At 45.1% G+C, this 15,568-nt stretch overlaps 1 protein-coding gene across 1 annotated transcript in view; it reads left to right on the top strand.

Moving 5' to 3' along the window:
- Window positions 1–13,612: 13,612 nt before the first annotated feature.
- The window catches only part of LOC110509137 (vesicle-associated membrane protein-associated protein A), a 42,876-nt gene continuing 40,920 nt past the window's right edge, over window positions 13,613–15,568 (top strand). The window contains exon 1 of the mRNA XM_036965925.1: window positions 13,613–13,768. Coding sequence (XP_036821820.1) covers window positions 13,711–13,768 — 58 coding nt within the window. The 5' untranslated portion in view covers window positions 13,613–13,710. The remainder of the gene's footprint in view (window positions 13,769–15,568) is intronic.

Below are 15,568 nucleotides of genomic sequence, written 5' to 3'. Positions count from 1 at the left end.
GTTAACCTCTGACCTTATTTTCGGCGTTTATTCCAGAACCCCATATAGAAATGCCCAACGAACCAGAGGTAGAAAATGCTAACACATTTCTGCTTTTATGACTACAAGCTGGCGCACTCTATAGGCCAGATAGGCACATTTTTATTTTATTAACCTTTATTTAACTAGGCAAGTCAGTTTAAGAACAAATTCTTATTTACAATGACGGACTAGGAACAGTGGGTTAACTGCCTTGTTCAGGGGCAGAACGACAGATTTGTACCTTGTCAGCTCGGGGGTTTGCAACCTTCCGGTTGCTAGTCCAACGCTCTAACCACTAGGCTACCCTGCCGCCAGATTACTGTGTCTGTGTAGAAAAACAGGGGACCCATAGGCTTTTGGATTTGACCGCTTGTATGTCATTTTATTTGTAGTTTGAGCACTTTTTAATGGAAAAAATGTTGATTCAGTATTAGGTTTTTGATGACTACATTCCTTTACGATTGCCCATCGAATTGCTACAGTGGATTGAAATGTACACCGGACTGAATGGGATATGGAGTTTACAGCAACACTGCAATGCCATATTGTAAAAACAAATGTTTTCTACTTTGCAAGGTAGATTTAATATTGTTTTTTTACTATCAGGATTTTATACAATATTTTGAATTAGTCAGTGTACAGATATGAACCATGAGATGTTAACACACAATACTGTTCTGGACTCTTCTGTACAAGCTTGACCAATGTCCACGTGTGGCAACAGTCAATAATCTGATCAAACTAGATTTGCACATTTCTTGCCCTGAATGCCTGCCTACACAGTCCATTGTGCAATGTAAACAAAGTGGGTTTTTTGTGTTAGTTTTTCCCTCTGTAGACATAAATCGAATATGAAATGGTTTTATTATTTTCGTGTGCTTGACTGATGTTATACCCTTTTCCATATCCTATGCAGACCAGATTAACATTTGCTATATTCACCTGTATAATAAATAAAAATGGTCATTTCTATTTTCTCTTGTTCTTCATCTCTTTTTCCTGCTTTATAGAAAGACAACGACAATCCCTCTGATCTACAACTGCCATGTTTCCATCATATAGGTGGGGTACCCCCCTCTTACTACCATCATATAGGTGGGGTACACCCTCTTACTACCATCATATAGGTGGGGTACCCCCCTCTTACTACCATCATATAGGTGGAGTACCCCCCTCTTACTACCATCATATAGGTGGGGTACCCCCCTCTTACTACCATCATATAGGTGGGGTACCCCATCTTACTAGCATCATATAGGTGGGGTACCCCCCATCTTACTACCATCATATAGGTGGGGTACTCCCCTCTTACTACCATCATATAGGTGGGGTACCCCATCTTACTAGCATCATATAGGTGGGGTACCCCCCTCTTACTACCATCATATAGGTGGAGTACCCCCCTCTTACTACCATCATATAGGTGGGGTACCCCCCTCTTACTACCATCATATAGGTGGAGTACCCCCCTCTTACTACCATCATATAGGTGGGGTACCCCCCTCTTACTACCATCATATAGGTGGAGTACCCCCCTCTTACTAGCATCATATAGGTGGGGTACCCAATCTTACTACCATAATATAGGTGGGGTACCCCCCTCTTACTACCATCATATAGGTGGGGTACCCCATCTTACTAGCATCATATAGGTGGGGTACCCCCCTCTTACTACCATCATATAGGTGGAGTACCCCCCTCTTACTAGCATCATATAGGTGGGGTACCCAATCTTACTACCATCATATAGGTGGGGTACCCCCCTCTTACTACCATCATATAGGTGGGGTACCCCCCTCTTACTACCATCATATAGGTGGAGTACCCCCCTCTTACTACCATCATATAGGTGGGGTACCCCCCTCTTACTACCATCATATAGGTGGGGTACCCCACTCTTACTACCATCATATAGGTGGGGTACCCCCCTCTTACTACCATCATATAGGTGGGGTACCCCCCTCTTACTACCATCATATAGGTGGGGTACCCCCCTCTTACTACCATCATATAGGTGGGGTACCCCCCTCTTACTACCATCATATAGGTGGAGTACCCCCCTTTTACTACCATTAAATCATATAGGTGGAGTACCCCCCTCTTACTACCATCATATAGGTGGGGTACCCCCCTCTTACTACCATCATATAGGTGGAGTACCCCCCCTCTTACTACCATCATATAGGTGGGGTACCCCATCTTACTACCATCATATAGGTGGGGTACCCCCCTCTTACTAGCATCATGTAGGTGGGGTACCCCCCTCTTACTACCATCATATAGGTGGGGTGCCCCCCTCTTACTACCATCATATAGGTGGAGTACCCCCCTTTTACTACCATTAAATCATATAGGTGGAGTACCCCCCTCTTACTACCATCATATAGGTGGGGTACCCCCCTTTACTACCATCATATAGGTGGGGTACCCCCCTTTTACTACCATCATATAGGTGGGCTACCCCCCTCTTACTACCATCATATAGGTGGAGTACCCCCCTCTTACTACCATCATTTAGGTGGGGTACCCCCGTCTTACTACCATCATATAGGTGGGGTACCCCCCTCTTACTACCATCATATAGGTGGAGTACCCCCCTTTTACTACCATTAAATCATATAGGTGGAGTACCCCCCTCTTACTACCATCATATAGGTGGGGTACCCCCCTCTTACTACCATCATATAGGTGGAGTACCCCCCCTCTTACTACCATCATATAGGTGGGGTACCCCCCTCTTACTACCATCATATAGGTGGGGTACCCCCCTCTTACTAGCATCATGTAGGTGGGGTACCCCCCTCTTACTACCATCATATAGGTGGGGTACCCCCCTCTTACTACCATCATATAGGTGGAGTACCCCCCTTTTACTACCATTAAATCATATAGGTGGAGTACCCCCCTCTTACTACCATCATATAGGTGGGGTACCCCCCTTTACTACCATCATATAGGTGGGGTACCCCCCTCTTACTACCATCATATAGGTGGAGTACCCCCCTCTTACTACCATCATATAGGTGGGGTACCCCCCTCTTACTACCATCATATAGGTGGGGTACCCCATCTTACTACCATCATATAGGTGGGGTACCCCCCTCTTACTACCATCATATAGGTGGGGTACCCCCCTCTTACTACCATCATATAGGTGGGGTACCCCCCTCTTACTACCATCATATAGGTGGAGTACCCCCCTCTTACTACCATCATATAGGTGGGGTACCCCCCTCTTACTACCATCATATAGGTGGGGTACCCCATCTTACTAGCATCATATAGGTGGGGTACCCCCCTCTTACTACCATCATATAGGTGGAGTACCCCCCTCTTACTACCATCATATAGGTGGGGTACCCCCCTCTTACTACCATCATATAGGTGGGGTACCCCCCTTTACTACCATCATATAGGTGGGGTACCCCCCTCTTACTACCATCATATATGTGGGTTACCCCCCTCTTACTACCATCATATAGGTGGAGTACCCCCCTCTTACTAGCATCATATAGGTGGGGTACCCAATCTTACTACCATCATATAGGTGGGGTACCCCCCTCTTACTACCATCATATAGGTGGGGTACCCCCCTCTTACTACCATCATATAGGTGGAGTACCCCCCTCTTACTACCATCATATAGGTGGGGTACCCCCCTCTTACTACCATCATATAGGTGGGGTACCCCCCTCTTACTAGCATCATGTAGGTGGGGTACCCCCCTCTTACTACCATCATATAGGTGGGGTACCCCCCTCTTACTACCATCATATAGGTGGAGTACCCCCCTTTTACTACCATTAAATCATATAGGTGGAGTACCCCCCTCTTACTACCATCATATAGGTGGGGTACCCCCCTTTACTACCATCATATAGGTGGGGTACCCCCCTCTTACTACCATCATATAGGTGGAGTACCCCCCTCTTACTACCATCATATAGGTGGGGTACCCCCCTCTTACTACCATCATATAGGTGGGGTACCCCATCTTACTACCATCATATAGGTGGGGTACCCCCCTCTTACTACCATCATATAGGTGGGGTACCCCCCTCTTACTACCATCATATAGGTGGGGTACCCCCCTCTTACTACCATCATATAGGTGGAGTACCCCCCTCTTACTACCATCATATAGGTGGGGTACCCCCCTCTTACTACCATCATATAGGTGGGGTACCCCATCTTACTAGCATCATATAGGTGGGGTACCCCCCTCTTACTACCATCATATAGGTGGAGTACCCCCCTCTTACTACCATCATATAGGTGGGGTACCCCCCTCTTACTACCATCATATAGGTGGAGTACCCCCCTCTTACTACCATCATATAGGTGGGGTACCCCCCTCTTACTACCATCATATAGGTGGAGTACCCCCCTCTTACTAGCATCATATAGGTGGGGTACCCAATCTTACTACCATCATATAGGTGGGGTACCCCCCTCTTACTACCATCATATAGGTGGGGTACCCCCCTCTTACTACCATCATATAGGTGGAGTACCCCCCTCTTACTACCATCATATAGGTGGGGTACCCCCCTCTTACTACCATCATATAGGTGGGGTACCCCACTCTTACTACCATCATATAGGTGGGGTACCCCCCTCTTACTACCATCATATAGGTGGGGTACCCCCCTCTTACTACCATCATATAGGTGGGGTACCCCCCTCTTACTACCATCATATAGGTGGGGTACCCCCCTCTTACTACCATCATATAGGTGGGGTACCCCCCTCTTACTACCATCATATAGGTGGAGTACCCCCCTCTTACTACCATCATATAGGTGGAGTACCCCCCCTCTTACTACCATCATATAGGTGGGGTACCCCATCTTACTACCATCATATAGGTGGGGTACCCCCCTCTTACTAGCATCATGTAGGTGGGGTACCCCCCTCTTACTACCATCATATAGGTGGGGTGCCCCCCTCTTACTACCATCATATAGGTGGAGTACCCCCCTTTTACTACCATTAAATCATATAGGTGGAGTACCCCCCTCTTACTACCATCATATAGGTGGGGTACCCCCCTCTTACTACCATCATATAGGTGGAGTACCCCCCTCTTACTACCATCATATAGGTGGGGTACCCCCCTCTTACTACCATCATATAGGTGGAGTACCCCCCTCTTACTACCATCATATAGGTGGGGTACCCCCCTCTTACTACCATCATATAGGTGGAGTACCCCCCTCTTACTAGCATCATATAGGTGGGGTACCCAATCTTACTACCATCATATAGGTGGGGTACCCCCCTCTTACTACCATCATATAGGTGGGGTACCCCCCTCTTACTACCATCATATAGGTGGAGTACCCCCCTCTTACTACCATCATATAGGTGGGGTACCCCCCTCTTACTACCATCATATAGGTGGGGTACCCCACTCTTACTACCATCATATAGGTGGGGTACCCCCCTCTTACTACCATCATATAGGTGGGGTACCCCCCTCTTACTACCATCATATAGGTGGAGTACCCCCCTTTTACTACCATTAAATCATATAGGTGGAGTACCCCCCTCTTACTACCATCATATAGGTGGGGTACCCCCCTCTTACTACCATCATATAGGTGGAGTACCCCCCCTCTTACTACCATCATATAGGTGGGGTACCCCATCTTACTACCATCATATAGGTGGGGTACCCCCCTCTTACTAGCATCATGTAGGTGGGGTACCCCCCTCTTACTACCATCATATAGGTGGGGTACCCCATCTTACTAGCATCATATAGGTGGGGTACCCCCCTCTTACTACCATCATATAGGTGGAGTACCCCCCTCTTACTACCATCATATAGGTGGGGTGCCCCCCTCTTACTACCATCATATAGGTGGAGTACCCCCCTTTTACTACCATTAAATCATATAGGTGGAGTACCCCCCTCTTACTACCATCATATAGGTGGGGTACCCCCCTTTACTACCATCATATAGGTGGGGTACCCCCCTCTTACTACCATCATATATGTGGGTTACCCCCCTCTTACTACCATCATATAGGTGGAGTACCCCCCTCTTACTACCATCATATAGGTGGGGTACCCCCCTCTTACTACCATCATATAGGTGGGGTACCCCCCTTTTACTACCATCATATAGGTGGGCTACCCCCCTCTTACTACCATCATATAGGTGGAGTACCCCCCTCTTACTACCATCATTTAGGTGGGGTACCCCCGTCTTACTACCATCATATAGGTGGGGTACCCCCCTCTTACTACCATCATATAGGTGTAGTACCCCCCTTTTACTACCATTAAATCATATAGGTGGAGTACCCCCCTCTTACTACCATCATATAGGTGGGGTTCCCCCCTCTTACTACCATCATATAGGTGGAGTACCTCCCCTCTTACTACCATCATATAGGTGGGGTACCCCCCTCTTACTACCATCATATAGGTGGGGTACCCCCCTCTTACTAGCATCATGTAGGTGGGGTACCCCCCTCTTACTACCATCATATAGGTGGGGTACCCCCCCTCTTACTACCATCATATAGGTGGAGTACCCCCCTTTTACTACCATTAAATCATATAGGTGGAGTACCCCCCTCTTACTACCATCATATAGGTGGGGTACCCCCCTTTACTACCATCATATAGGTGGGGTACCCCCCTCTTACTACCATCATATAGGTGGAGTACCCCCCTCTTACTACCATCATATAGGTGGGGTACCCCCCTCTTACTACCATCATATAGGTGGGGTACCCCCCTCTTACTACAATCATATATGTGGGGTACCCCCCTTTTACTACCATCATATAGGTGGGGTACCCCCCTCTTACTACCATAATATAGGTGGAGTACCCCCCTCTTACTACCATCATATAGGTGGGTAACCCCCTCTTACTACCATCATATAGGTGGAGTACCCCCCTCTTACTACCATCATATAGGTGGGGTACCCCCCTCTTACTACCATCATATAGGTGGGGTACCCCCCTCTTACTGCCATCATATAGGTGGGGTACCCCCCTCTTACTACCATCATATAGGTGGAGTACCCCCCTCTTACTACCATCATATAGGCGGGGTACCCCCCTCTTACTACCATTAAATCATATAGGTGGAGTACCCCCCTCTAACTACCATCATATAGGTGGGGTACCCCCCTTTACTACCATCATATAGGTGGGGTACCCCCCTCTTACTGCCATCATATAGGTGGGGTACCCCCCTCTTACTACCATCATATAGGTGGAGTACCCCCCTCTTACTACCATCATATAGGTGGAGTACCCCCCTCTTACTACCATCATATAGGTGGGGTACCCCCCTCTTACTACCATAATATAGGTGGAGTACCTCCCTCTTACTACCATCATATAGGTGGGGTAACCCACTCTTACTACCATCATATAGGTGGGGTAACCCCAGCTTACTACCATCATATAGGTGGGGTACCCCCCTCTTACTACCATCATATAGGTGGGGTAACCCCCTCTTACTACCATCATATAGGTGGAGTACCCCCCTCTTACTACCATCATATAGGTGGAGTACCCCCCTTTTACTACCATTAAATCATATAGGTGGAGTACCCCCCTCTTACTACCATCATATAGGTGGGGTACCCCCCTCTTACTACCATCATATAGGTGGAGTACCCCCCCTCTTACTACCATCATATAGGTGGGGTACCCCCCTCTTACTACCATCATATAGGTGGGGTACCCCCCTCTTACTAGCATCATGTAGGTGGGGTACCCCATCTTACTACCATCATATAGGTGGGGTACCCCCCTCTTACTACCATCATATAGGTGGGGTACCCCCCTCTTACTACCATCATATAGGTGGGGTATCCCATCTTACTACCATCATATAGGTGGGGTACCCCCCTCTTACTACCATCATATAGGTGGGGTAACCCCTTCTTACTACCATCATATAGGTGGAGTACCCCCCTCTTACTACCATCATATAGGTGGGGTACCCCCCTCTTACTACCATCATATAGGTGGGGTACCCCCCTCTTACTACCATCATATAGGTGGGGTACCCCCCTCTTACTACCATCATATAGGTGGGGTACCCCATCTTACTACCATCATATAGGTGGGGTACCCCCCATCTTACTACCATCATTTAGGTGGGGTACCCAATTGGTAGTTACAGTCTTGTCCCATCGCTGCAACTCCCGTACGGACTCGGGAGAGGCGAAGGTCGAGAGCCGTGCATCCTCCAAAACACAACACAGCCAAGCCTCACTGCTTCTTGACACACTGGCCGCTTAACCCGGAAGCACCAATGTGTCAGAGGAAACACCTGGTGACCGTGTCAGAGTGCATCGCGCACAGAACTTGCTAGTGCGCGATGGGACAAGAACATCCCTGCCAGCCAAACTTTGTGCCCCGCAACCACGGGTCTCCCGGTCGCGGCCAGCTGCGACAGAGCCTGGACTCGAACCCAGATCTCTAGTGGCACACCTTAGACCACCGCGCCACTCGGGAGGCCCTGTGTGTAGATTGACGAGGAAAAATATTGATTTAATCCATTTTAGAATAAAACTGTAACGTAACAAAATGTGAAATTAACTGCAATTCACAAATGATAGGCTCGTATTGTCACCCATCAGGCTATTCTTAATCTAATATTTTCTTTATATATTCATATACTAAATAATATACTAAATAATATTTGTGTGAAATTTGGAGGACGCTTTTCTCGTGGTTCCTTTTCATGCCAGCCAGGTAGGCTACACTCCTGTTGTAAAGGGAAGCAATGTGTTTAATATTAGGAAAGTTGAGAAATAAATATAGTAGGCCTAGCCTATAGAAAGCTGATGGGATCCTCCTTTTCTTTTTAACAGAGGCCATCGAAACTGTTTTCTCACGCAATTGCACAGCCTATAGAAATGTTGAGCGACATCTGCTCTCGTCAAGTGTTTGATTAGATTTTCCATTACATTTGCATTGATGTCAGAGTGATCACAGGGACTACAGAGTGCTGAGTACCAGGCCGTTAGCCAGTTTGGTAGGCTACTAATGACCAGCAGCAGCATCAGAGCTTGGAGAAGACGAACTACCGTGACTAAACGGTAGTCATGTGGAATTTGACTGCCAATCATGACTCGAGACCGCCGGTGTGGAGGTAATAAGGCCACCGTAACAGCCCTAGGTTACCCCTCTTACTACCATCATAGAGGTGGGGTGCCCGAACATCCTATGGGGAAACGGTGGGGATGTTTATTTTGACAAGTGTCGGATGCTATTTGAGAAACAAGAATAAGCACATAACGATATGTGTGATATATCAGCACTTCAAGTGCAGTAACTGTAAAGTTAAACTCTGTCTGAACCCTGGATGGCAGCAGGAAATACATGTTGTCCTCTCATCTCTGATTGGATAATGCAGGCCAATTGAATTGGAATTTAGGCTACAGTATATCCTGATTTGACAGTTGTTGACATGTAATTGACCCTGAACTCTGTGAGCAACTACTGTGACCTAGAGAAATATTTGACCTTCATGCACTGTAATTATTTTTTAGTAAACACTTACTACACTCACACACACACACACACACACACACACACACACACCATTCCTCCATGTTTGACCTCTCCTTACATTTATTTAACTAGGCAAGTCCGTTAAGAACAAATTCTTATTTTACAATGGCGGGCCTACACCGGCCAAACCCTCCCCTAACCCGGACGACTCTGGGCCAACCGATCACGGCCGGTTGTGATATAGTCCGGGATCAAACCAGGGTCTGTAGTGACGCCTCTAGCTCTGAGATGCAGTGCCTTAGGCCTCCGCTGCGCCACCCGGGAAACCAAATGTTGCTTTAACAGATTTGTCAGAGAGGTTGTCCTATTTAGTGAAGGTATTGGTCTCTGGCCATTGGGAATACTGTAAATAGATGGAAAGAGACTGAGTGGGGCTTCAGCCTTACTCTACTCCGGATTACCCAACAGTTTACACATGCTGCAGGCAGGGGGGTCTGCACTGCCGCTCTGTCACGAAGATGGACATAACCCTAGTAAAGTTAACTGAAAGAGCTATCAACAAATTACCCATATTCCATAATTCAAGTAAAGTTAGCTGAATTACTGTAACTGTATCAACAAACTACCTAGGAATATAATAACCAAAAAACAAGAAATTAAGAAATATCAGAATGAGCAATATCAGAATGAGCAATGTCAGAATCCTGAATATACAGTAAGCGGACAGTTTATTAGGTACACCCATCTATTATCGGGTCAGACCCCCCCCCCCATTTGCCTCCAAAACAACCTGAATTATTAGGGGCATGGATTCTACAACGCGTCGGAAACATTTGTTTCTCAATTTGGTATCAAGGGACCTAATGTGTGACAGGAAAACATTCCCCACACCAGTACACCACCGCCACCAGCCTGCCGCCACTTCTTCTTCTTCTTGTTACTTAGCTGATAAGGAGTGGAACCCGGTGAGGTCGTCTGCTGCAAATAGCCAATCCATAACAAGGACCGACGAGTTGTGCGTTCTGTGATGCCGTTCTGCACACCACACCACACACCAATCGAGGGGGAAAATGAACGGAGCAAAGTACAGAGAGATCCTTGATGAAAACCTGCTTCTGACCGCTCAGGACCTCAGACTGGGGCGAAGGTTCACCTTCCAACAGGACAACAACCCTAAGCACAAAGCCAAGACAGCGCAGGAGTAGCTTCGGGACAAGTCTCTGAATGTCCTTGAGTGGCCCAGCCAGAGCCCAGACTTGAACCCGATCGAACATCTCTGGAGAGACCTGAAAATAACTGTGCAGCGACGCTCCCCATCCAACCTGACAGAGCTTGAGAGGATCTGCAGAGAAGAATGGGAGAAACTCCCCAAATACAGGTGTGCCAAGCTGGTAGCGTCATACCCAAGCAGACTCGAGGCTGTAATCGCTGCCAAAGGTGCTTCAACAAAAAACTGAGTAAAGGGTCAAAATACTTCTGTAAATATGATGTTTTTGTCACTAAGGGGTATTGTGATGTCATTAAGGGGTATTGTGATGTCATTAAGGGGTATTGTGATGTCATTATGGGAATTATGTAAATGTAATATGTTTTTGTCACTAAGGGGTATTGTGATGTCATTAAGGGGTATTGTGATGTCATTAAGTGGTATTGTGATGTCATTATGGGGAATTATGTAAATGTAATATGTTTTTGTCACTAAGGGGTATTGTGATGTCATTAAGGGGTATTGTGATGTCATTAAGGGGTATTGTGATGTCATTATGGGGAATTATGTAAATGTTATACTTCATTTTATTTTTTATAAATGTTTTTGTAATTTACCCCCTTTTCTCCCAAATGTCAATCTTGTCTCATCATTGCAACTCCCCGACGGGCTCGAGTCATGCGTCCTCGGCAAACATGACCGGTCAAAACCTTGCTTCTTAACATCCGCCCGCCTAACCCGGAAGCCAGCCGCACAAATGCATTCACCTCGGTCGTTTGCAGGTGCCCGGCCCGCCACAATGAGTCGCTAGAGCGCGATGAGCCAAGTAAAGCCCTCCCGGTCAAAGCCTCCCCTAACCTGGACGAAGCTGGGCCAATTGTGAGCTGCCCTATGGCACTCCCGATCACGAACGGTTGTGACACAGCCCGGATTAAACTCGAGTCTGTAGTGACGCCACTAGTGCTGCGATACAGTGCCTTAGACTGCTGCGCCAATCCTGAGGCCCACGTTTTTTAATAAAAAATAAAAACATTTACAAAAGAAGTTTAAAAGCCTGTTTTTGCTTTATCATTATGGGATATTGTGATGTCATTATAGGGTATTGTGATGTCATTATGGGGTATTGTGATGTCATTATGGGGTATTGTGATGTCATTATGGGGTATTGTGATGTCATTATGGGATATTGTGATGTCATTATAGGGTATTGTGATGTCATTATGGGGTATTGTGATGTCATTATGGGGTATTGTGATGTCATTATGGGGTATTGTGATGTCATTATGGGATATTGTGATGTCATTATGGGGTATTGTGATGTCATTATGGGGTATTGTGATGTCATTATGGGGTATTGTGATGCCATTATGGGGTATTGTGATGTCATTATGGGGTATTGTGTGTAGATTGATGAGGAAAACATTGAATCATTTTTAGAATAAGTCTGTAACTTAACAAAATGTGGAAAAGGTCAAGCAGTTTGAATACTTTCAGAATGCACTGTGTGTGTAATATATATATATATATATATATAAAAATATGCAGTTGAAGTCTGAAGTTTACATACACCTCAGCCAAATACATTTAAACTCAGTTTTTCACAATCCCTGACACTTAATCTGAGTAAAAATTCCCTGTTTTAGGTCAGTTAGGATCACCACTTTATTTTAAGAATGTGAAATGTCAGAATATTAGTAGAGAGAATTATTTATTTCAGCTTTTATGTCTTTCATCACATTCTCAGTGGGTCAGAAGTTAACATACACTCAATTAGTATTTGGTAGCATTGCCTTTAAATTGTTTAACTTGGGTCAAATGTTTCGGGAAGCCTTCCACAATAAGTTGAGTGAATTTTGGCCCATTCCTCCTGACAGAGCCGGTGTAACTGAGTCAGATTTGTAGGTCTCCTTCCTCGCACATGCCTTTTCAGTTCTGCCCTCAGATTTTCTATGGGATTGAGATCAGGGCTTTGTGATGGCCACTCCAAAACGTTGACTTTGTTGTCCTCATGCCACTTTGACACAACTTTGGAAGTATGCTTGGGGTCATTGTCCATTTGGAAGACCCATTTGCGACCTGACTGACGTCTTGAGATGTTGCTTCCATATATCCACAGAATTTTCCGTCCTCATGATGCCATCTATTTTGTGAAGTGCACCAGTCCCTCCTGCAATAAAGCACTGACACAACATGATGCTGCCACCCCTATGATTCATGGTTGGGATGGTGTTCTTCGGCTTGCAAGCCTCCCCCTTTTTCCTCCAAACATAACAATAGTCATTATGACCAAACAGTTCTATTTTTTGTTTCATCAGACCAGAGGACATTTCTCCAAAAAGTATGATCTTTGTCCCCATGTGCAGTTGCAAACCGTAGTCTGTCTTTTTTATGGTGGTTTTGGAGCAGTGGCTTCTTCCTTGCTGAGCGGCCTTTCAGGTTATGTCGGTATAGGACTCCTTTTACTGTGGATATAGATACTTTTGTACCTGTTTCCTCCAGCAAATTAGTTTTAATGACTCCGACCTAAGTGTATGTAAACTTCCGACTTCAACTGTATATATATTACACTCAGTGGTCAGATTTATTAGGTACACCACCCTGTTCACAAAAATATGATATATACGGTGTGTACAGACAATATTGGGCAGTAGAGTAGAAAAGATGTCTACAGCAGTATTTACATAGGATGAGGAGCCATGATTAGAACACAGTGTGAAATAGCTGAACAGCTGAAATAGCTCTATCAACAAAATACCCAATAACTTAAGTGACGTTAACTGGAATCGCTCAAAATAATAAATAGCTAAGTAACTTTATCAAATCAGCTACAACAAGATTCGTTTCTAATATAGACACACCACGTGAACGCGCACTAGAATCGCGCGTTCAAATATTTGCTCCCGTGGCGTGTGCACGTTCAGTCAGCGACTGACTCGTTCAATAGTATTTCCATCTGTCAGTGACTTCCTGACAACTGTAGCTAAAATATGTCAAAGTTAGAGCAGATTCTTGTTCTCGATCCTCCGTCTGACCTCAGATTTAAAGGTAAGTGGATTTAATACCGCTTAAACAAGCCATGGATTTCTCTCGGGGATGATTTCACACATCCTGGTGTGGTTAGTTTCTAATGTTAAATGGCCAACCCGCCATTTTGATTTTTTTTGGGGAAAAAGGAGACTTAGTTACCACAGCCGTAAAGTACAAAATTGTCTATCGTAAAAGTTCATTTAAAAACAACAAAAACAAAAATGTTAATTCAGTTTGCTCTTGATTTTAAGGTTAGGCATACGGTTAGGAGATGTGGTTAAGGTTATATTTTAAGAAGATACATTGGCGGTGTTTTATGACTGTGGTAACTAGTGGCGGTGGCGACGGGCCGCTGTGTGAATCACCGTACTGTAGTGACGTGGTCAACCGGTGTGGATCTTGGCCCCCCACCCCCCTCAAACTTTACCGAATCGTTTTGCTTCTGATTTTTGTATTAAAAACTTAAAAAAATAAAATAAAATAAAAATTACCAGTTCCCTGAGACAAAATGTCCAGATAATGAATACCTAGGTTGTCTAACGTTAGCGAGATGGAAATGAGTCCTGGCGGCATTGAAATGAGCTATTATTAGTTAGTTATTTTAACCAAGAACTACCATCCAAGGACAGAGGACATCTAGATAGCGTTAGTAAATGTGTCCTGCCTGTCAAACAGTCATTAACTAGCTAAATAACTAGCCAAGTTAACGTTAGCTAATATAACTTATCCGTCAAAAAGCTGGCTACGTTTTCAGGCTCTCCTGTAACGTTAGCTGTTCTAAATATTAACTGCATATAATTCGTTATTAAAATACTAGGAACTCTGGTTAGACCTGATAAACCTGATATACAGCTAACTAAAATATCATTTTTTTCAGAAACATTATTGTGAAATGATGAACTAACACAACACTATTTCACAATAGTTAACATTTAACTGGATTATTACAAATCGAAAAGCCTCAACAGTTAGCTTTTTTGGGGGGCTTATTGTATTTCATCCCCCTCAAATATAAATGTAATGTCATTACTATTATAATTTGATAGTAAATCATGGGGTTAATCGCTTCCCCTCGGACTACAACTTTCTGGCCAATGTTAGCTACCTAGCAACCGGGCTCGAGACTAACCTTTTTTTCATTACCATCCTAGAATCGTCCACTAGTGCAATTTTAAAACCTTCCTAAACTGAAGATGTACCATCCATTTTATTAAAATACACTTTACAAAAATATAAACACAACATACAAAAATGTCCAAAGATTTTACTGAGTTACAGTTCATATAAGGAAAATAGTCATTTGGAATATTTTTTGGCTGTGGTCTATGGATTCCACATGACAGGGAATACAGATACAGTTTTTTTTAAGGTAGGGGCGTGCATCAGAAAACCAGTCAGTATCTGGTGTGACTACCATTTGCCTCATGCAGTGCAACATCTTCACATGCAGTTGATTGTGGCCTGCAGAGAGTTGTTCAACTACCCTTCAATGGCGGTGTGAAGTTGCTGGATATTGGCAAGAACTGGAACACGCTGTCGAACCAGAGCATCCCAAACATGCTCAATGGGACCAGTATGAAAAATGTATGCACTCACAGACTACTGTAAGTCCCTCTGCATAAGAGCGCCTTCTAAATTACTCAAATGTAAGTGTCTGGTGAGTATGCAGGTCCTGAAAGAACGGTGACATTTTCGTCTTCCAGGAATCGTGTACAGATCCTTGCTACATGTGGCCGTGCATTATCATGCAGAAACGTGAGGTGACGGCGACGGATGAATGGCGTGCTCACATGTGGTCCGCGGTTGTGAGACCGATTG

This window comes from Oncorhynchus mykiss, chromosome 28 (genome assembly GCF_013265735.2).
Source record: "Oncorhynchus mykiss isolate Arlee chromosome 28, USDA_OmykA_1.1, whole genome shotgun sequence".
Taxonomy (NCBI): domain Eukaryota; kingdom Metazoa; phylum Chordata; class Actinopteri; order Salmoniformes; family Salmonidae; genus Oncorhynchus; species Oncorhynchus mykiss.
The sequence above is the reverse complement of the archived record's forward strand: the minus strand, read 5'-3'. Positions and strand labels throughout refer to the sequence as shown.